The sequence below is a fragment of the Clarias gariepinus genome, chromosome 10 (genome assembly GCF_024256425.1).
Source record: "Clarias gariepinus isolate MV-2021 ecotype Netherlands chromosome 10, CGAR_prim_01v2, whole genome shotgun sequence".
Classification (NCBI taxonomy): domain Eukaryota; kingdom Metazoa; phylum Chordata; class Actinopteri; order Siluriformes; family Clariidae; genus Clarias; species Clarias gariepinus.
Window position 1 is genome coordinate 14,218,747 of NC_071109.1, and position 22,062 is coordinate 14,240,808.

At 37.5% G+C, this 22,062-nt stretch overlaps 2 protein-coding genes across 2 annotated transcripts; one reads left to right on the forward strand and one right to left on the reverse strand.

Moving 5' to 3' along the window:
• Nucleotides 1-2,496: 2,496 nt before the first annotated feature.
• On the forward strand, nt 2,497-15,106 carry sil1 (SIL1 nucleotide exchange factor). Its single transcript, XM_053506042.1, has 9 exons — nt 2,497-2,818; nt 6,654-6,780; nt 8,112-8,211; nt 11,495-11,600; nt 11,685-11,873; nt 12,077-12,198; nt 12,309-12,405; nt 13,517-13,681; nt 14,750-15,106. The coding sequence occupies exons 1-9, from the start codon at nt 2,633-2,635 to the stop codon at nt 15,104-15,106; spliced, it is 1,449 nt and encodes a 482-aa protein (XP_053362017.1). The 5' UTR covers nt 2,497-2,632.
• A 320-nt stretch (nt 15,107-15,426) lies between these two features.
• Nucleotides 15,427-19,734, reverse strand: LOC128532034 (cytochrome b-c1 complex subunit 8). The gene is made up of 3 exons (XM_053506252.1): nt 19,638-19,734; nt 16,505-16,671; nt 15,427-15,576 (listed from the first exon to the last, which is right to left on the reverse strand). Exons 2-3 carry the CDS (start codon nt 16,656-16,658, stop codon nt 15,497-15,499), a joined length of 234 nt encoding a protein of 77 aa, XP_053362227.1. The 5' UTR covers nt 16,659-16,671; nt 19,638-19,734; the 3' UTR covers nt 15,427-15,496.
• Nucleotides 19,735-22,062: the final 2,328 nt, after the last annotated feature.

Consider the following 22,062-nt stretch of genomic DNA (forward strand, 5'->3'; position numbering starts at 1 on the left):
CAAATTTAACCCGTAACACCATAGATGTTAGTATAGTAATAAATATTATTATAAAAAATATATATAACAAATGTATTTAAAAGATGTGTTCTAATACCCTAATTAAAATTAAAAACATTATTTTAATGGACAAGTAAGCGTATATGCGTAACAAAGTAACCAAGAGGTACTGCTTCACATTGGGAAAAAATTGGATGATAAATAATTATTTTGAGGGTAATATGGCTGATTAAAGACACGGGTCAAAACCGACCCGTTAACATAAGAAATAGTAACAGAAAGTTAACATAAGAGAAAGGTTAAAGCAATCTATTTAACAGAAAGGCCATTCAGAGGTACAGTGACATCAAAAAGCTTGCTTCTAGCTGCACGTGGTCCTAGTACCAGAACTTCCGTCTTGTCAGGAATAAGCAGAAGAAAGTTTATTAACATCCAGTCTTTTATGCCTTTCACACATTGCTTTATTAAGCAGACTCTTCTCATCTGGCTTTGCTGAGATATATAACTGGGTGTTATCAGCATTACATCAGTTGCATAGAGTGACAACTAATATCATGCTTATGAATTTTAGGCCTAAATCTGCACCCTGTGGAGCACCAAACTTTCCTTGAGAACAGGCAGAATAGTCACCAGTTAAATCTACAAACTGATAACGATCAGTCAAATAGGATCTAAGACAGGAGAAGTCTGTTCTTTTAATTCCTACTACCTTTTCTAATCTGCAAAGGAGAATACTATGATCAATGGGGTCGAAGGCTGCTCTAAGGTCAAGTAACACAAGCATAGTGGCGCAACCCTGATCACAGGCCAATAGGAAGTCATTTACTACAAGTGCTCTCTCTGTGATGTGATGAGGCCTAAATCCTGACTGATAAAATTCATATACAGTATGTTATTCCTATGTAGAAATAAACTACATATAACTACTGGCTACTGATTACTATAAGATGATAATCTTTTTCAGGATCTTAGAGATAAAAGGGAGGTACTTCCTATTATTTGTTTAAATATTTTAATTTAAAATTGTAAAATACTTTTTTGTTTCACATTTAATTACAGAACAATGAACCTGCATACAATGCGGTATAGTTGGGAGACATGGAAGGTAAGGTTGATCTGTTACATAGAGGAGAGGAGCAAAAGTTCCTGTGCTGGGAACAATGGTGGCTGGTAAATAGCACTGGAGCTAAGACATACCTGTGGATGGCGATGGCTGGGAGCTATGGACATACTTGTCCTTGGTGGAAACTTGGTGGTGACGTCTCGAGCACTCATGTCTCCTGGGATAGGCTCCAGGCATCCTCCGACCCTGTACACAAGATAAGTGATATACAAGATTAACGAATTAATTATTGACGTTTTCCTGTCAATTTCATCCATACTCCAGTGTAAATAAGAAGAAGAATGAAGAAGAAAAAAGGGGCAGAGCAAAGGAGGAGTTGTGTTGTATGTACTTAAGAGGGCTAATAGGGGAAATTTATGGAGGAAAACAATAGGTACTTGACCCAGATAAATAATAATATAAAAGTAGAAAAGCCTGATAAAATTATTATTCTGGACATTCTGTTGCCGTTTCTATTCCACAATGTAATATTCATTAAAGGAATTTTCCTTGTGAAAAGAATCCCGACAGAGCAGTGTTTCCATGTGTATGTAAAGCTAAAGTAAGACGAGAAGAGGGAGGAGGATACGGTGTAGGATGACTTTCACACACACGCACACACACACACAAACACACACACTACTCTGTCGGGGAAATTCTCAAACCAGGAGCTTCTTTATTACAGCCTCTGACAGTTGCGGCACTCGCACACTCTCCAACAGAATCAATACTTTCTTACAGAGAGAAACTGGATCTTTAACATGGAACCTCCCTAATGACACTTGCTTTTGCTTTATGCGCGCACACACACGTGGTTACAACATAAATTGTACACGTGCATATTGATGTTAAAGTGATGCACGCGCACTGCGCGCGAGATATATATTAAGTTAAAATTTTGCTTGTCTTGCAAATCGCCCGCGTACTAAGTTACATACAATCGAAGGTTCCACTGTACCTTAAATACCTCTTGCTGCTGACTGCTGAAATAAACCCTTAAATATTTATTGAAACAAAAGCTGATACCATTTCAAAATGTATGTTATTAAAATTTGTTAAATCTACAATAGGTGCAGAACTTATTACTGTATTATTTTTTACTATTACAAATGCTAAGTAATAGTTAGCATTTGTTGCTTAAACATATTTTAAAAATTGAATTAAAATATCACATAAATTACAAATTCTTATTAAGTCTTTATTTATATTGTATACTTTTGGCAATATAGTATATCTTTCAGGTTGGCAGTAGGCAAAAACGGAAGGAGCTTTGTTTGAGTAAAAGAACTGGGACTAATGGGAGGAATATTGTGGCGGACCAATAGGTGGCGGTATTGCAACGGAAAGGATGTTAACCGCCGTTAACTAATAAAGAAGAAGTAGTATTTGCGCTGTTCGCCACGTTTGGGTCTACGGTGTACTTTAACGTCAGCTGTGGGTATAACCGCTGGCTTCCCATGTCTTCACTATCCTAAATTATTGCGATATCAGCACGTCCGATAAAACTATTACATTACCGTTTATTATGTGATGCGGCTTGATTTGTCAGAAAGGTTTTTGTTGTTTTGTCATAGGGATACACTTTCTGTCAGTCCTCAACAAAACAATTATAATTTATCTCTATTTTCCACCAAAATGAAATACGCTTTAAGTATAATGACAGTGGGATTCATCACGTGTTTGAGTGTGCTTCTTACCTTTGCCGACACTGAAAAGGTGAGTGCCACATTCGTGTATTTGTATAAACGTACTGTATACACTGCCTTAAAATTTCCAGAAGTTAGTGCGACCCAAAATAGCGTCATCAGGCTTTCAGAAGTGATGCTGAATTGTCTCTGAGACCCACTAGTAACGTCCCACATAATTCCCATTTATATGTAACTTTTTTCCTATAGTTTACGAGGGGGCTCTTAAAATGCCTCCAACACACAAACTGCATGAGCCAAACCTGTCAGATCGAGTAGTTTGTTGCCTTTTCCAGCTCCTGTTCTGCTTTCCTGCTGATCCCTCGTCCAGTTTGTCTTCATCTGACATTTGGGACGGGTTAGGGGTTAGCAACTTCTTACAAGAGTGTTTAAAGAGTGTAGACCGAAATTGTTTTATTTTTTACTTAAGTGCAATAAATGTTTTGGTTTGAAGAAAAAAAATCATATGAGAATTGTGATCTCAATTCCCATGGGAAAGAATCATGATTCAAATTTTGGCAAGTTCTCGTATATATACAGACACCTCGTGCATATCATTATTATATTACTGTATTATGTATATTATGTATCTGTTTTAAATATAAAGGACTGATGTCATTCATGTATAGAGCTGTTCTTAATAAGCAACCCTGATTTAAATCTGTTTACTTTAAAATCATTTAATGTCACACATTAGTTTATGTGTTAATTTGTTTTTTAGAGCAAAGTGCTATCTAATGGTAAACTTTAAAATAAATAATAAATAGGGCTTTAATAGGCATGAATACTGTGAATTGTACTGTAGACACACATTTCTGGCACTGGAAGAAGGACGGACCACTGGTAACTGCACAATGACTGCCTGGAATACAGCTAGGAAACTAAATGGCCTTGCATCTGTACATCACACCAGTCAAGCTTTTTTATTCCCCAAACTGTTGCTGCAGTTGGAAGCATACAATTTTCTTTAATACCTTTGTGTGCAGCAGTGTTATCCCTGCAATTTGCTGGAATATAAGGGACCTTACCCAAACAATTTTTATGCTCTGCTTGCATCAGCCCTGCTCTGTGAACCACATTTAAAAACAATGTGTGTGATGTCTCGTGTAATTTATTGAATATTAACAGTGAAAATAGAATGTTTATATGGTTAAAAAAATGTTTAAATGTGGAGGAAGTCTTGGAAGGCTTGTGTTTATTCAGTCCCAAAAAAATTACAACAGGAAACAGGTCTGTGCCAGATCCATTGCTTTATCTCAGTCAGGTTTAATTTTAAGTTTTTTTTGGTTTCTGTGTGTAGTTGAGTCTTTCTCCATTGGTTGGTATGTGTGTATTGTTATAATTGCATGTGAGTGCATGCTTGTCTCATAAGATCTGCAAAGCATTGGTTTTGTTTCTCACTCATGGGCAACACTGAAAATACTAAATAAGTATGCTCATGGTAAAATGACACATATGATTATTAGTGTATAGATAAACAGTAAACGTGTTTAATTACATCTCCACCTTTCTAAGTGTACAATATACTAAATGCTATTGTTGTTTAGCGCTTAATTCAGGCTCAGATACCACCACCTAGCCATAATGGGTAACATAACATTACATAATTGGTCCACATGCCGACTGACTATTCTGCCATCCGCCAGCATCACATTTTACATTTTACATAAGGCTGGTCCAGTCACTGACTGTGTTTAGTCCATCTTGGCCCATGATCAAAATTCCTAGTAAGTGTGGGATTACTCTATGCAAAACTGCTTTCTTTTGCTTTGGGTTCCTGACTTTCTTTGGACTTTTAGTTTCAGGTCTGGCTGTACCAAATGCGGTAAAGTAAAATTTCCATCCCACTTACATTTTCTTCAGATGAAAATACTGTCGTTACTCTGTAGCTAAATAATCCCTTGGCCACTTTGGCTTTCAGTGATCAGTTTGGAAATTTCCCAATTCGCTTTTTCTTCCAAGCCATTGCAAGAAGTCTGATGAAGTGCAGATGTAACATGAAGTATTCCTTTTCTCTTAGAAACTCTTCAAATTCCTCATTCTTGAAACATTTGCCATTATCTGTAACTACAAGCTCTGGTAACCCATGATTACTGAAACTAATGCGTAGACACGCATTGTGTGGTGGTGGGTGACATCACTGGATAAGCATCCATTCACGTTGAATAAGCATCAGTGAAGATGAAAAAACATTTTAACATGAAAGGCATAATTTTCATGCAGTCTTGTCCAGGGTCTGTCTGGTCAGTCCCAGGTATAGAATGCAGCCACTGCAGGATTCTGCCTCTGTATATCAAAGCACTCATATATCAAAGCAAATTTCCCCATAAGAAATTAAGGGAAACTCTGTTGATTCATTCAACAACCCAAAAATATTTATATAAAAATAATACAAATACAAAATATAAAAATATTAATACAAAATATAAACTAAAAATAAAACACATTTACCAGCCCTTTAGGTCTCCCTGAGACGGAGCTTGGGTGACGATTACCCATAATCCTGTAGTGTGAGAGAGAGAAGAATCATTCGCTCAGTTGTGATCATGTGACGCATTTCAGAAAAGCGCATGTGTGTTATTCATATGTCAAGACCTCTCTCGTTTATCAAGTAAAAATTATTAAACAAAATTTGCTCATCTTGCAGCCCAAATTACTCGCAATCCAAGATTCCACTGTGTTCCACATCTTGATCTAGCTATGGCCATCACATTTAACTTTGTATCTTCTACTTTCTCAGACATACGATATAGGCCTGTGGAGTCTTCTTTGTGTCCCCGAAATGTCAGTTGGTCTCCCATGAAGTTAAATTTTTTTTTTTGGTGAATTGGTGAATGTCCAGCATTCTGCAACAACACTCCCAATGTTGCTAGATGTTTCCGGTCACTTGGCCCCTTATTAAAATATCATCCAGGTAAATTGCCACATGTGGAATAGCCTGCCAAACTCTATTTTGCACTGAAATATAGCAGGACGTGAAGAGACCTCCAAAGGAAAAATCTGATAATGAATAAGTCATATTTAGCTATGACGTTTAGATATGAGTTTGAGCTCAGACTCCAATTTTTCTTTCATAGCATTTGGTAAGTCTTACTTTCACTAGTTGTAAGTGCTTTATAGTTTTCTATAGTCTGTGTCCCATTTACCGTCATGTCAAGGTGAGAGATAATACTTTTCTTCACTCTCAGTGATATTTGGCCTTGTCCCAATTTTCATGTCTTCTGTCTTTCTTCACCATTTAACAATGAAGTTTTCCTGGCAAATGTTTAGACTATGTCCCTTCTTACAACATTGTTTTGCTCTGTAGCATGTTCTGTGTTGATCGCCACGTTGCCACTATCTTATGCACCTGCTTGTTTCTCACAGATAGAGAGGTTTCTAAAAAATAAGCTTGCAATTCCTGCTTCAGTGAGGTTGAAAGAATGAAGGATTTTTTTTTACGTCGACTTCTGGTAAAATGATTAACCATTGTTTACTTGCCCCATACACCATTTACAGCTAAGCAGTTTTGCTCCCTGTGTTTTGGAATTTTAATAAAAAATTGTTAAATTCCTTCCATCGTGACCTGTGTTAACACTGATCCTGCTTTGACATAAGGGAGCGTCTGGCTCAATAAATTTATCATCAATGTGGTAGTATAGAAACTATTTTAATACAAGGAGATGAGCATATACTGGTATTGGTAGCAGGACATTCATAGTTTTTTATTTTTATTTATTTTTTTATTGTAAAATATTGTAATTATTGTGGATGGTAACCCTCGGCATGAGTGATTGCAATATTATTGAATGGTCGGTTGTTTTATTTATTACATTTTAAATATAATATTTACACATAACTACATATGTATTCTATACATTGTGCAGTTTCCTGTAGCTCTTACAGTTAAGGATGACTTGAATGATTTTGAGAAGACAAAGGATGACCATGAGCCTGATCCTAAGGATTTGGAGGCATTTGACCCGAACCCAGGATGGCAAACTCTTAAACCAGGTCAGTGGTCTCTCTCTCTCTTTGCCCCTCCTTCGCTCTCATTATTTTAATGTATTCTTCTTTTATTATTATGTTTGTTGTTTTCGTGGCAACCCACAAAGTACAAGTGACAACAAATATACTGTAAATCTATACACACACATAGCAAGTAATAATCATACTAACTAATACTTTGTTAAAGCACCTTTCCTTATAATACATGACTTCGTATAGCACTGTGGCAAGAGGTAAGCCTTTTGCTACCGTTTCTCAGAGCCCTGACATGAAAAATATGAAAGATGTTGTCACATGCAGGGAGTAGCAAGTCAAATATTTCTGAAACTTCTTACAGTTAAAGTCACAAGAGTGCATACACTTTAGGTTAAAGTCATTAATGCTGATTTTTAAACCACTACACAGTTTTCTTGTTGGCAAACTTTGAAAAGTCGATTGGGACATCTATTTTATACATGACACAAGACATTTTTTCAACAATTGTTTGCAGCCATCATATCGAATGATAATTTTTTATGTGCATCCTCACTCATAATTTTTTGGAAAAAAAAAAACATTGTTTTCGTTTTTCATTTACCTATCACAAAGACTTTAGAGCTGATTTTAAATCGGGAGATATTGGGAGCGCTTAGCAAATCGTCTCAGTGGAATGTGCTTATTAGATTGGTTCAGTGAGACAGGGACAAAGAGAAGTATTCAATTAAATTTTATTTTAATTAAATTTTATTTGTATAGCGCTTTTAACAATTGCCGTTGTCACAAAGCAGCTTTACACAATCAGACGAATTATTTAAGTCTGTATGGAATGTGAGTGTGCATGAATCAAGATGAGCATATCGTCCCTGGTAAGCAAGCCGCGGGCGACAGTGGCAAACTCCCTAAAATGGTAATAGGAAGAAATCTTGAGAGGAACCAGACTCAACAGGGAACCCACCCAGAGAGCAGGAATTGATCTGCATTCATACTGTGTGTTAGTTGGTATTCGGTCTAAAAACATGTTGGGGAGGTATATTTTATAGTACTTACCTTTGGTGATGAGACTAAAGATATCAATGTCGATTATGCATTTCCTATTGTAAAATTGCACTTCTTCAGTAACGTTTTTTACATCAGTTACTATTAGTATCATAGGAGAGATAACATTATGCACAGGGGCTTAAATAGTTCTCAGCTGTATGCTCTGCTACAGAGGTTTCTGTAAAAAACAGGAGTATCTTAACTTTTGCATGATTAAAGTTAAGACAAAAAGACAGAGTTTTGTCAAAATCTACCTTGGTATGTCTAGTGTACAGAGTTTAGATTTGTCACATTAACAAATTGTATTTACATTGTTGCAGATCAAACTGTTCCTGCAGGCTCTCATGTCAGGTTGAATCTTCAGACAGGACAAAGAGAGGTCAAGCTTGGACATGGAGAATATCTGCTGGGTCAGAAGAGGTATGGTAGAATACAATTTCTCTACAAGTGACTTGCGACTGGCAAGACAACACAGTAATATCACTTTCCCCCATTTTTTTCTCAAGCACCAATTTCATTATTCAGGACCTTTTTTCTCCTAAGAAACACTTTTACTGTATTTTGTTTGGCAGATCAGTATCAGGCTGCAGGTTTACATGATGTGTCCGTTGCCTTAGCATTGACCAATTTAGAGAAGCAGTATCTATTTTGGTCGTTTACATCCAGGTGCCGACCTTGACCGGAATCAATAATCACACCACACAAGGTCCTTTGACCACTGCATCTGATGAAATAAAAAGGCCATGCAGAGTTACTGTGTAATCATGAAGAGTACTTCTAGCTACTTGTGGTCAGAGTACCCATACAGTGTTGAATTGTAAGCATAATTAATTTTGAAAGCATGCTTATACATCAAAACACTTTTACATGAAAGCAAATTTCCCCCATAAGAAATAATGGAAACTCAAGACGATTCCTTCCAGAACCCATTTTTTAAATAGTTAATAAAAAAATCTTAAGTAAAAATAAAACAAGTTAACCTGCAGTTCACCTTTGAAAAGAATTGTGGCTGTAGTGATTGGGACCAGAGAGAGGAGAAGGAAGGGGGGAACGGGCCCACTGTGTAGGACGACTTTCACACACACACCTCTGACACACACACGCCAGTTTACCGATAAACTCTCACTCAACCAAGCGCACACACGCACAGGCACATGGACACACATACCCATTAGCTTGCAGACAAGGTGGGGGGGGGGGGGGGGGGGTGCTGTGTAGGACGACTTACACACACACCCACAAAAATGCTTTACGCGCACACGCGGTCACAGCGTTATGGTAAACAGTACGCACACGCACTGAGACCAAGGATGGGAGATGATGCCCAAATTTAATAAGATGGTGTCTCCCATCTGGCTTTGCTGAAACATAGACTTGTCATAAGAACAAGAGAACATGGCATTCGCAATGATGAGGCATAAATGTGAATGATACATTTCCTGAATGTTATTCCTATGTAGGTGTGAGCATAACTGCTGTGCTACCTTTTCCCGGATTTTAAAGATAAACGAGAGGTTGGCTATCAGCCTGTTGTTAGATAGCTGACAGGGTAAACCTTGGGTTTCCTAATTATGTATTTCATAACTGCTAGTTTAAAAGATTTACGTAGGTGCATACTGTAGCCATCGCTGAGAAAAGAACTTATTTTTAAAACAGGATTTGTTACACAAGTTCATGGTTGTTTTTCCAGTACATCTAACTTCACTGCGCTGAATTATATGGTCTGCGTCTCTGATTTGCACCTTTGCTGAAAAGGTGACATTATTTCAGACTTTTGAAGGGTTCTAGAATATTCTAAATGTTTTGAATAGATCTAACAGATTATTACCTAAATCACTATTTATTAACTTGTCTGGTTTTAAGTTTAAAGTCTAAGTTTAATTTTTTTTTTTTTTTCAATTTTGTCAAAGTTCATGAAATCCACAGAAGTACATTTTATTGATGTGGTGGTCTTATTACAATTTAATTTTGCTACAGTATTAAATAAAAATCTATTTTTGTTATCTTCTATAGCGGGGAGATATGTTGATCAAGCAGCACTAGGAAATCTTAACGCTCTCGACGGCGGCACGGTGGTGTAGTGGTTAGCAGTGTCGCCTTGCTCCCCCAGGGTCCTGGTTCCATTTCTAGCCAGGCTCGATTCCAGTCTCTGCGTGCATGGAGTTTGCATGTTCTCCCCGTGGTTGGTGGGTTTCCTCCGGGTATTCTGGTTCCCTCCCACAGTTCAAAGACCTGCAGATTAGGCTGACTGGATTTTCTAAATTGCCCGTAGTGTGTGAATGAGTGTGTAAGTGTATGCCCTGCTATTAATTGGAACCCTGTTCTTGGTGTACTCTGCCTTGTGCCCTAAGTCTCCTGTGATAGGCTCTAGACCCCCCATGACCCTGAATACAGTATAAAGCGGTATAGATGATGAGTGAGTGAGGATGCTGTCCATCCATGCTGTTTGAAATGCTATCAATTTGGTTTGATGACATTTATACAAAAGTTTTCAAGCAGTCTATTAAGGTGCATGTGTGCTCTATATAGCGGAGCAATATATATATATCCCTCAAATAATTTATCTTTTAAATGGAGCTACATTATCTAAAGTATAACATAATGCTGACTTTAAGCATTCAGTCACCTGATGGTGTTCTGTGGCGTCCAATGGTGATAGTCATAGTTTGCTGTGTGACGTGAATTTGTACATTTAAAGCGGTAGCATGGCAATGTTCATCAATTATTATTCTAAGACACTCTGTGAATGAGATTGTAATAACTTTAGACTGTGGAAATGTCACTGTATTTTCTATTAAATCTAGAGTATGACCAGCTTTATGAGTGGGTCCTGTGCCTTTCACAATTGAATAAATAATGATTAAATTCAGCAATCAATGATTTAGTCAGCAATCAGAGGATCATCCTTGGTTTCCTGGGTTTACTGCTACCAACCAGTCAATGTTTCCTCCGAACCATGTGACGTCAGCCAACTGCATCTTTTCGAACTGCTCGCTCTCGCCCTGTTGGGAGCTGCGTAACACACTTGAAGGACAGCACTATCCTTTCCTCCCACTTGCATGAGCGTACAAATGCCCATGATTGATGTGAGGCCATTAAGTTCCTCCCATCCCTCTCGTCTGAAAGAGCTCGGCCAATCCACTCCTCCTGGCATTTCATAAGTGTTAAAGGCTTTTGCTGACAGTTACATTAAGTTTATGCGAAGAGTCAATATTTGCAGTGTTGCAAGACATCTGCAATTTGTTCTGGCATGATATTAATCCACTTCTGGGCCACATGATGGCAGCCCATTCTTGCATAATCAATAAATATAAATCAGTGCAAGTTTTGTTTGTCCACCCGCCTCTTGAGGATTGACCACAAGTTCTTAATGGGATTAAGGTCTGAGGGGTTTCCTGGCCATAGACCCAAAATTTCTGTTTTGTTACCCAAGCCACTTAGCAAGGTGCTGGAAAAGGCATTGTTCGTCAGCAAGCTGTTTTTGGATGGTTGAGAGAAATTGCTTTTAGAGGATGCTTTACTCTTAGCATGGCTGTGTCCAAGGCATGATGATCCCCAGTGCATGAAAAACAGTTAATGCCAAATATTCAAGTATAAGTAGATTCTTTAAAGTAGACATTATCATGATTGCTCTACAAAGAATCCTAAAGTGTCCCAACTTCTGATAAAGATTATTTGCAGCTGTTTCTTTTTCTCCCTGAAGCACTCCAGGAATGCTTAAAAAGCCGACCCTGCTATTGACTTCGCATGAACTAAAACGAGCTGTAAAGAAGTTTAAAGGAGTAGATGGCAAAAAGGATTCTGAGCAGGTATGCTAACAATAATGACTGACTAAACATGTTTTGTATTTAATTTGTTTGTATTTAATGGTATTTGTGGCAATGGTATCGTAGGGCGGTGAGATTTCACCATCTCTGTTTCGCTCAATGGATGAACTTAAAAAAGACTTAGCCATGTTGGACTTGCTGATGGAAACAGATGTCCAGATTATGAGGAAACTCTTGTCCAAATTTAATAGCACTAACACTACCATGGACCAAAGAGTGGCTGCTTTACTTGACTTGGAGTACCTTGTTCATCAGGTAAAAAGATTGAAATTTATCTACTCATATTAATAAGTCTTGCACAAACACAAACTTATAAGAAGAGGCTGAAATAAGCAATAAACCTACTGGTACAAAACTAGCAGCATTTTCTTATTTTGTGTCTTTCCTTTTTGATCAGTCATGATAGCAATATGGGTAAAAATCAAGTGTATCACAAATTGATTTGTTTTGTATTTTAGGTGGATAATGCAAATAATCTGGTGGTAATGGGTGGAATAGAACTGATAAATGATGCCCTAAACAATACAGATTTTAGACTTCAGGAAAATGCTGCATTTGTGCTGGGATCAGCCGTTTCTAGGTATAACAGCAAAAATGCTATTAGGCTCTGTTACATTTTTAAAAAATGTAATAAGTATTAATTTAATGTACAGGATGGGACGATGTGATGTTTTGTTTGTTTGTTTTCAGTAACCCATCTGTTCAAGTTGTAGCTTTAAAGTATGGCATCTTACAGAAGCTGTTGACTATGCTTGCAACCCCACGACCAATGTTGGTTAAGAAAAAGGTAATAATGCTTTCCTTATAAGTATCCACCCAGCACAGAATTTTTTGAGTGCTCTGTTTGTTCCTCAGTCAATTTCACATGTTGAAATTCCTATGATCGAGTTAGTTATGGCTCTACAATGTGATCTATGATTGATCAGGGTTCATAGACTTTTTGATCAACTTATTTCATTAACTTGTAGGCATACATTAGGTGACTGTGAACTAATGCTTGTGTCTTTGAGATATAAAATGTCACTTTTATTTTAACAGTAATTATTAAATTAAGCCAAACATAAATACTTTAATAGTTTGTCCATCAAGCTCTTCATATCCACACCTGTACAGTTATCAACCTGTCTAATCTTTGTGTTAAGGTTCAAAAATCCTGTCGGGGACTATATGTCTAGACAGCCTTTAAAAAAAAACTGTCAAAGATTTATATTTTAATCAAATGCATGTGTGCCAAAGTTACCGACCCATCCTGTATCAAGTCTGTGGCACTACAATTTAAAGTGAATATAATTTTAGTATATGTCGCTTTCCCCAGTGATGAACTAACTAACTTACTAACTAGTGATTTAGCCAGAGGTTAAATATGTTAGGGTTCTGATCTGATTTCGAGATATTTTATTAATTATCTGACTCCAAAGGTTTAACCTTCTCACTTGAAAGCCGTTATGTTGGAATAAACAGCCAACAGTCAAAAATTTCAAGCTTTTCTGCTGCCCTTAATTTCTCCTCTAACTCTTTATATTTGCATCTAGTTTTAAAGTGATTACAATGATCATGTCAGGAAGTATTCATTAAAGTATTTTTTATTGCATCATTGTGATCAAAACTCTGAATTACATTTTTTCCATCGAATACAAATTTTGCAGCTTACCACACAAGTCTGGCAGCCACTTATTATTTCACCTGTGGTAGACTGGCAGTACAGTGGAAACAACAAAAGTCATGTCACAAGTTACATCACAAGCTCTGTAGGGACAAACTTTTTTTTTTTTTTTTGGTGACTGTAATAACTTATGTGTCTCTTTACATGTCTCTTCTATCTTATAGCAGTTAACTTTTTAGAGCCATTTTCAATGTAGAAAAATTACAATTGATAAGTTTTAAACTGTCCTTATTAGGTGTTATTTGCACTGGCATGTATGCTACGTCATTTCCCTCCTGCTCAAAGTCAGTTTGTGAAGCTTGGTGGATTCCAGGTGCTACTTGAGCTGTTCCAGGCACAAGAAACCAAGAGTTTGCGTGTAAGGATCATCACATTGCTGTATGACATGATTACTGACAAGGTCAGTATTGTGTAATTCTGCATGTGTATTCAGATAAAAAAAAAAAGAATCCTAGCACTGTGTGTGTATGTACTAAGTGTAAATATAGATAAAGAGAATACCATGAAAAAGCAAGTTTTCTCATTCTACATTAATTACATGTAAAGTGAAATATTTCAAGCCTTTTCCATTTTATATTGGATGATTACAGCTTAAAGGTATACAGTAAGTGTCACAGCCTTATTCTGAAATAGATTAAATTCATTTTTTTTCTCAATTTTACACACAACACCCCATAATGACAACGTGAAAAAGGTTTACATGAGATCTTTGCAAATTTATTAAAAATAAAAAATTGAGAAAGCACATGTACATAAGTATTCACAGCCTTTGCAAAATTGAGCTTAGCGCATGCTGTTTTCCCTGATCATCCTTGATGTTTCTGCAGCTTAATTGGAGTCCACCTGTGGTAAATTCAGTTGATCGCTCAGTTAAGATAGCCGGCCAGCTCTAGAGTGTCCTGGTGGTTTCGAACTTCTTCCACTTACTGATGATGGAGGCCACTGTGCTCATTGGGACCTTCAAAGCAGCAGAAATTTTTCTGTAACCTTTCCCAGATTTGTGCCTCGAGACAAACCTGTCTCAAAGGTCTATAGACAATTCCTATGCTTAGTTTGTGCTCTGACATGAACTGTCAACTGTGGGACCTTATATAGACAGGTGTGTGCCTTTCCAAATCATGTCCAATCAATTAAATTTACCATGTTCAGGTATTCAGTATTATCATGGTCAGCAAACCAGTTATTGGTAATTTTGCCACACTTTTGTAAGCCAACATAAAAGGCTTGAAATATTTTACTTTACATGTAATAAATTTAGACGTCACAAGATTCACTTTTATCATTAATTCCAAAGGTACAAATTAATAATAAAAAAATATATATATTTACATTTCTGATATGCACTGTATGTGTGCATAGTGTTTAACGGTGATGTAGATAATCAGGAAAAGGTTTTATTTTTATCCTGTATTAAAAGATGAGTCAACAACTGGTCCATAAATGCTTTTTAATTTGCATTGTGATGCAGGAGATGATCTCTCAAACTGGTATGGAGCCACACACTCATCAGGAACATTTGAAGCAATATAGTGACCTTTCCCTGTTTCCCATGCTTATGGAGCAGGGCTGGTGCAGCCTGGTACCAGAAATCCTGGCATCTCCTGAGCATGATTGGCGGGAAAAAGGTTTGCAAACACTCCTTGCCATGATGCCCCACTGTAAGACACTGTATCTGCAGAACCCTACCTTGGGCAAATTTCTTACTGATTTGCAAAAGCAATACCAGGAGCTAGCCCTTAGCGAGAGGAGCCTGGGAGAGGACAATGGTTACTTTGGGGAGATGTTGCTCCTGGTGGACTCTGTAATGGTGAAAATTCATGTTTAAAGGACAAAACAAATGGTAGAAATTTGTTGTAAAAATAATAAATTGTCTGACTTAATTATTCCAAAAAAAGAACTTTAAGTTTAATATTAAGTTATACATACAGCACACCTTTGTCCATGTGGTCAGCTGCAATCAAGGTTGAAAGAGGCAATTTTGAAAGGAGTTTGTGGTGTTAAATATTATGCAATGTATTTACTGTATGTACATTATTATTATTATTATTATTATTATTACACAACATGATTCAATATTTGGATTATATCATTAAAAGCACATGTCAAATCTTTTAGGAAAATGGCAAGCAAATCACAAACCATGCATTTCACTTGATACCATTGCTTTTATTTAGAAGTTACACACAACAAAAACGTTGACATGGTTCACTCATTCTCAGTCTGCAGGATTTTTCCTCTTGCTCTGCTCGTGAACATGATTGCCCCATGTGTATGTGAGGTACATCAAAATCATGGCTGTGATAAAAACAAAAAGAAATTATTACCTCAACATTAAGTACATGGACATGATTACAATAGTAATGATCATGTTCATATGGAACCTAACTGGAAGATTTATCAGAAATTAACACATTTGCTTTTTTAAATATGCAAATTGGGCCACTATTAAAGAGGCATTAAAACAATCGGGCTTTGGAATCAATGCCACCACACTGCTAATTATTATATACAGATGACCTTTAAAAGTAAGTGCTCAGTTTAATTTGGCACATGTCCACTAGCCAGCCATTAACATGTAGCCAACACAGTGATTTAAAAAAGGTCATTTACCAAATTTTTAAAGCATTCATGAAGAAGCATTTTAAAGGCTCACGTAATGATAGTAATTAATGGCAGCACATCATCTGACTCACTGCAGCATTTCTAAATGTCCAAATAATTTATACACACAACTAAACTTGAGCTTTCATTCGGTTCCTACCAACATGCTGTTCAGTGGAACGAGGGTGAACCTTTTAAGATTAAAAAGCAGCATGTGCATCTGTAGCCAGAATTTGACAGAATCTAACTACAAAAAAAAGGTGAGCAAAATATGTGGTAATGATTGTTGCTGGTGTATGGTTAATAGATTGCTCTGCTTACCATTGTTAGACCCAATGGAAAGTAAATACATTATTATTAAAGTAATAATAAACTTAACAATATAATAAATTAATAAACAAAATAATAATTATAATAATATATAAAATAATACTGAACTTAAGGCTCTACCTAGAAACTTTGATTAGATTGCACATTTTTGCATAGCTACCTGGATTTACAACTCAAAACAAGAAAGAGAGCAGATTTACTTGTTGGTAAGTTTGATGATACATTTCTGCAATTCAATGAGGGAAAAAAAAAGATAACTGTATAATCAAATTTAAGTCAAATTAGTCCTTACGCGGTGCAACTTTGAAGACAGATGAAGAAAATCGTCGCCAAACGTTGGGGATTCCCTTTGAAAAGTAGTTTGCGAAAGCCCTCTGCTCAAACGGTGAAATGCTGTAAGTAATTATGTGTCTTATCTTAGCCAAGTCTCCAAAGTGACGCCCCATTGTGTCAAGTGATCTGTTTAAAGAGACATTGCAAATGCATCAGCTTTTTGTAACAATTTAAATTAAATAAACAAAGAACTCTTTAAATTATATAAATTTAGATTTGTAAAATTACACTAGGATTTAAAACCCAGATCCTTGAGGTATCCTAGTATGGGTGCGGTAGAAAATTCTTATCATGAACATTAAACAGTATAAAAAGGTCCGGGTTATCAAACCATTAATTAGCCAATAAAAGACACACAAGCTAACTAAAAAACAAATCAAAATTGTACGTTAATTCCGTGGTATCGAAAGTGGTTTCAGACCCCTGAAACTTAAATCAGGTGTGCAGGGATCTGAAGAAATACTAAAATGTGCATGGAAAGGAATACTTCAAAACCAGGGTTAAGAACCAATGGTTTAAGGAATAAAAAACAGGAATAAAAATTAAGCTTTGCCCTTCCCGCAATGTTTTGTGTGACTAATAGCCAACCTTACAATTATAATAAAAACACAATTGCCAGGGATTTGGACAATTCTTAGAATTTATTGTTATTTATTTAACATCTACCCAAGCAAGCAAGCCATGCAATCTAGCCATCATGTTACGATTATTTAAAAGTAAGTTAGTTATTATTTAAAGTTTAAAGATGGTAGATGATAGAGAAGGGTAATACACCTAAATAAGATATCATGATTAATATTAATTTCAAGAACTATCACAATATTTATTTTGTTTGCCCCATCCCCCAGCTCCCCAACGAACGTTGCACACAAATATTTAGTTAGACTGTATTTAGCTTTGATTGTGGCTTATATGTCATTGTTTTCACAACCCAGTGCAACATCAAATGTATTTTTATCCAGAGTTGCATTCATTTTGGGCCAGGATATTGTATTGATGGAAGAGTCAAACAACTCCATAAAAACTTCTCCAGCACATCCCAAAGACTTTCACTTTTTACCTACTTACTAGGGTTTACAGTCAGGACTCTGTGGTGCCCAGTTCATTTGGGAAAATAATTCCTCATGCTTCCACACCCACCAAGTTTGATCCTAAAGAATATTGGGATTCTTGTCTAATCCTCTCTAATATTCTAAAATATGCCTGTGCCACAATGGAAGAAAAAAAAGTCCATTAATGGGATAACGTGGTCATTTAGTACATTTAGGTATTTAGCTGACATCATTCTATTGCCACATAACTTTGCTGAGCCTAAATCTGAAGCAATGCATCTTGCATAGTAGCTACTGTACAAAGCCTTGGGAGGCAGCTCTTTTAGATCCAGATGGTCCTATATGCTTACTAATTTCCACTAGATGTGAGTACACTCACTCACTCGTCTATACCGCTTTATCCTGCATTTAGGGTTGCGCAAGGGGGCTGGAGCCTATCCCAGGAGACTTAGGGCACGAGGTGGGGTACATTTACATTTACATTTAAGCATTTGGCAGACGCTCTTATCCAGAGCGACTTACATTTTTATCTCATTACACATCTGAGCAGTTGAGGGTTAAGGGCCTTGCTCAAGGGCCCAACAGTGGCAACTTGGTGGTTGTGGGGTTTGAACCTGGAACCTTCCGAACCCTAGTCCTATGCCTTAACCACTGAGCTACCCCTGGCCCCACACACCCTGGACAGGGTGCCAATGCATCGCAGGGCACACACACATACACACACTAAGGGCAATTTGGGAACACTGATTAACCTAATCTGCATATCTTTGGACTGTGGGAGGAAACCCGGAGTACCTGGAGGAAACCCACTAAGCACAGGGAGAACATGCAAACTCCATACACACAGAGACAGGAATCAACCCTGGCCGGGGGGAAAAAAAAACAGGACCCTGGAGGTGCAAGGCGACAGTGCTAACCACTACACCACTGTGCCACCTGGTGTGAGTACAATGAACCCTTAAATAAAGCTTTATGAAATTAACCTTTTGGTGAAAATTGGCTGGAAAGCCTCGACACCTAAATAAGCTTCATCTCTCCATCACTAGCACCTGTATATCATAAAAATATCAGACGGTGATATATTCTCATATCCCTAAAGGCTTATGTAACTGAGAGGACAGGTAGAATGGCACCTATGCCGAATGAGTGAGAACTGGAAAAACGGTATTTTTGACTTGTAAGAGTGTGTGCCGAATGCCATCGCCTTACTCTTTTTTTCTCGGACTTCTGTTTGGGCAGCATTGCGTTAGGATTATGGTTGGTCTGACATACTTTGACAGTGTTTTCATGTGGAAAATTAGATGTGCTGCAGAAAACTTTACAAAGTGATTGACTTAACTGGGGGGGAATCCTAACTCTTTATAAAAAAAAATATTTTGTGACTTTGCATAAGGTTATCGTAACAATGAAACTGTAATTAAAGCTAAAAGAAGGTCGATACATTTGTGCGTGCGACTCTTTTGGACAGGCAGTGTAACGTTAACTTATGTATGACGGACAAAATGGCGTCTACACTTCTCATACAACTAGCTAGAGCTCGCCATTTAACATTAAAATGTGTTTATAGACTAACAAGAAAAATAGATACTGATCCCCACTTATCCGGCATAGACCTTAAGGTTCAAACTCGGGAATGACAGTAGGCCTTCACCCGTTAACGTCTAAAGGTTAACAGCAACGTCCTTAGCGACAGCGGACCGGCAGTCCAGGACTGCTAACACAGTTCATAGAATACATTAACTGCAGTGTTTTGTCGTTTAAAGGTAACTACTATTTCTAAATCCAGTGTATGTGTACTTAAATACTTTTAAAAAACACCTAAAGTCAAACTGCTTCTGTTCATCAAAACCAGATAACTAAATAGTTATTAATCCGTAAGACCTTGCTTGACATTCGTGTTGGTTCAATAGATTTGCAATCAAATAAGATCCATAAATATGATGTTTTTCAAAAATAAAATACCTCGTTTTCAAAATACAATGCACGTTACTAACTGTTAAGATAAATGGACCTGGAATGCAAGGAAAGGTTTTACCTTACCCTACTATTGACCGATTACGAGTCCCCTGCTTTTATCCTTGCGGCTGCTTTTTCTTCTTCCTTCGTTGTCGTCTTCTGTTTTTCTTCTTTGCAGTTTTTGGCGGCCGTCTAATATACGTATTACCGCCACCTGCTGTAATGGAGGGCAAGGCATTGGCCCAACACCCAATATTAGATTCTTCCTGTTTCGTTTAGATAATTAACCAGGCTAGAATATATTTTCAGGTCAATTTCTTCATGATGTTTTCTATTTTTATTTCTTGCATGGTTTCTTTAAGATCCTGTCTTTTCTTGTCATATCTTTTGCAGTTTATCAGTAGATGCAATTAATTCAAATTCAAATTGTATTTGTCACATACAAAGTCATACACAGTACGATATGCAGTGAAATGCTTGTACGACCGCCAGTGACCTTAAAAAGAAAATAAAAACTATATATAAGGAATAAATATTAATAAAAAGAAATACGAAAGAAAATAAATTTAATTATTAAAATAAACTGTACAAATAAGGGCATTATAAAAATATTACAAAATATAAAAATATAGGCATATGGGGGAAAGGGGGAAAAAGTATGTATAAAAATTTTAAAGTGGCAATGGCTGTGCAAATATGCATGAAAAGTGACTTAAGAACTTATCGCCTGCGGGAAGAAGCTCCTCCTCAGACTCTCTGTGTTGGCCTTCAGGGAGCGGAATCGCTTCCCAGACCGCAACAAAGAGAACAGTCCATTGCTGGGGTGGCTAAGGTCCTTCACGATCTTCCTGGCCTTGCCCACATGGAAAGAACCTATATGAGGATATATGCGCATATATGAAACCTATATGCAGTATATATATATATGCATATATATGATAATATATATGCTGCATATAGGCAAAATTGAGGTGCATATATGTGCATATACAGGCCATATAGGTCTCCTCTATTGCTTCTTTATATCCACATATAAGCCCTATATGTACATACAAGATATGTCTCCTTTATAGCTCATGGCAGGATCTGGTCATTTTAGCTCATATCTCACTTTGGCAACTGTCATACATAATGCGCTCATATTTTCTATTATCAAGGCAATAACTTAGAACTAAGTAAAAAAAATGCAAAAAACGTATGTGCGAACACGTGAAATTGGTATCACATGTAATTGTCATGTTATGGAATTTAACTATAGTTAAATTCCATAACAAATTTTTATGAATTTTTGTCCCACTTCATTATCTGCTAATAACCCGAGGCAGGACACGCTCACACGCCAATCACACGGAAATTAGTCCGGCTAATTTACATACTAGGCCACGCCCCCGGACAACCACGGGGGGCGCAATCCAGTGTCTTCTTGTGCCAGTCCCAAGTCTGAATAAATGCAGAGGGTTGTGTCAGGAAGGGCATCCGACGTAAAACATTTGCCAAATCAATGATGCGAATCAAGAATATAATTCCCATACCGGATCGGTCGTGGCCCGGGTTAACAACGACCGCCACTGGTGCTGTTGACCTACAGGGTGCTGGTGGAAATTGAGCTACTGTTGGTCGAAGAAGGAGAGGAGGAAGGCGTGTTCGTAAGCAGAGAGAGAAGAGGAAAGGCAAGAGTTTAGGAGTGATAGTAGGGACTTTGAATGTTGGGACCATGACAGGGAAGGGAAGAGAGTTAGTTGATATGATCCAGAGAAGAAAGGTGGATATACTGTGTGTACAGGAGACCAGGTGGAAAGGTAGCAAGGCTAGAAGCTTAGGATCAGGGTTCAAATTGTTTTACCATGGTGTGGATAGGAAGAGAAATGGAGTAGGAGTTATCCTAAAAGAGGAGTTTGTAAGGAATGTTCTAGAGGTGAAGAGAGTATCAGATAGGGTGATGAGTCTGAAGCTGGAAATTGAAGGGATAATGTTCAATGTTGTTAGTGGTTATGCCCCACAGGTAGGATGTGAGTTAAAAGAGAAGGAGAAATTCTGGAGTGAGTTAGATGAAGTGATGCAGAGCATCCCCAGAGGTGAAAGAGTGGTGATTGGTGCAGACTTCAATGGACATGTTGGGGAAGGGAACAGAGGTGATGAAAATGTGATGGGCAGGTTTGGTCTTCAGGACAGGAATGTGGAAGGACAGATGGTGGTGGACTTTGCAAAGAGGATGGAAATGGCAGTAGTAAATACTTTCTTCCAGAAGAGGCAGGAACATAGGGTGACATATAAGAGTGGAGGCAGAAGCACTCAGGTCGACTTCATCTTGTGTCGACGTTGTAACCTGAAAGAGACCAGTGACTGCAAAGTGTTGGTAGGGGAGAGTGTAGCCAGACAACACAGAATGGTGGTGTGTAAAATAACCCTGGTCGTGAGCAAGGCGAAGAGGACAAAGGCAGAGCAGAGGACAAAGTGGTGGAAGCTGAGAAAGGAAGAATGTTGTGAAGTCTTTAGGGAGGAGTTGAGA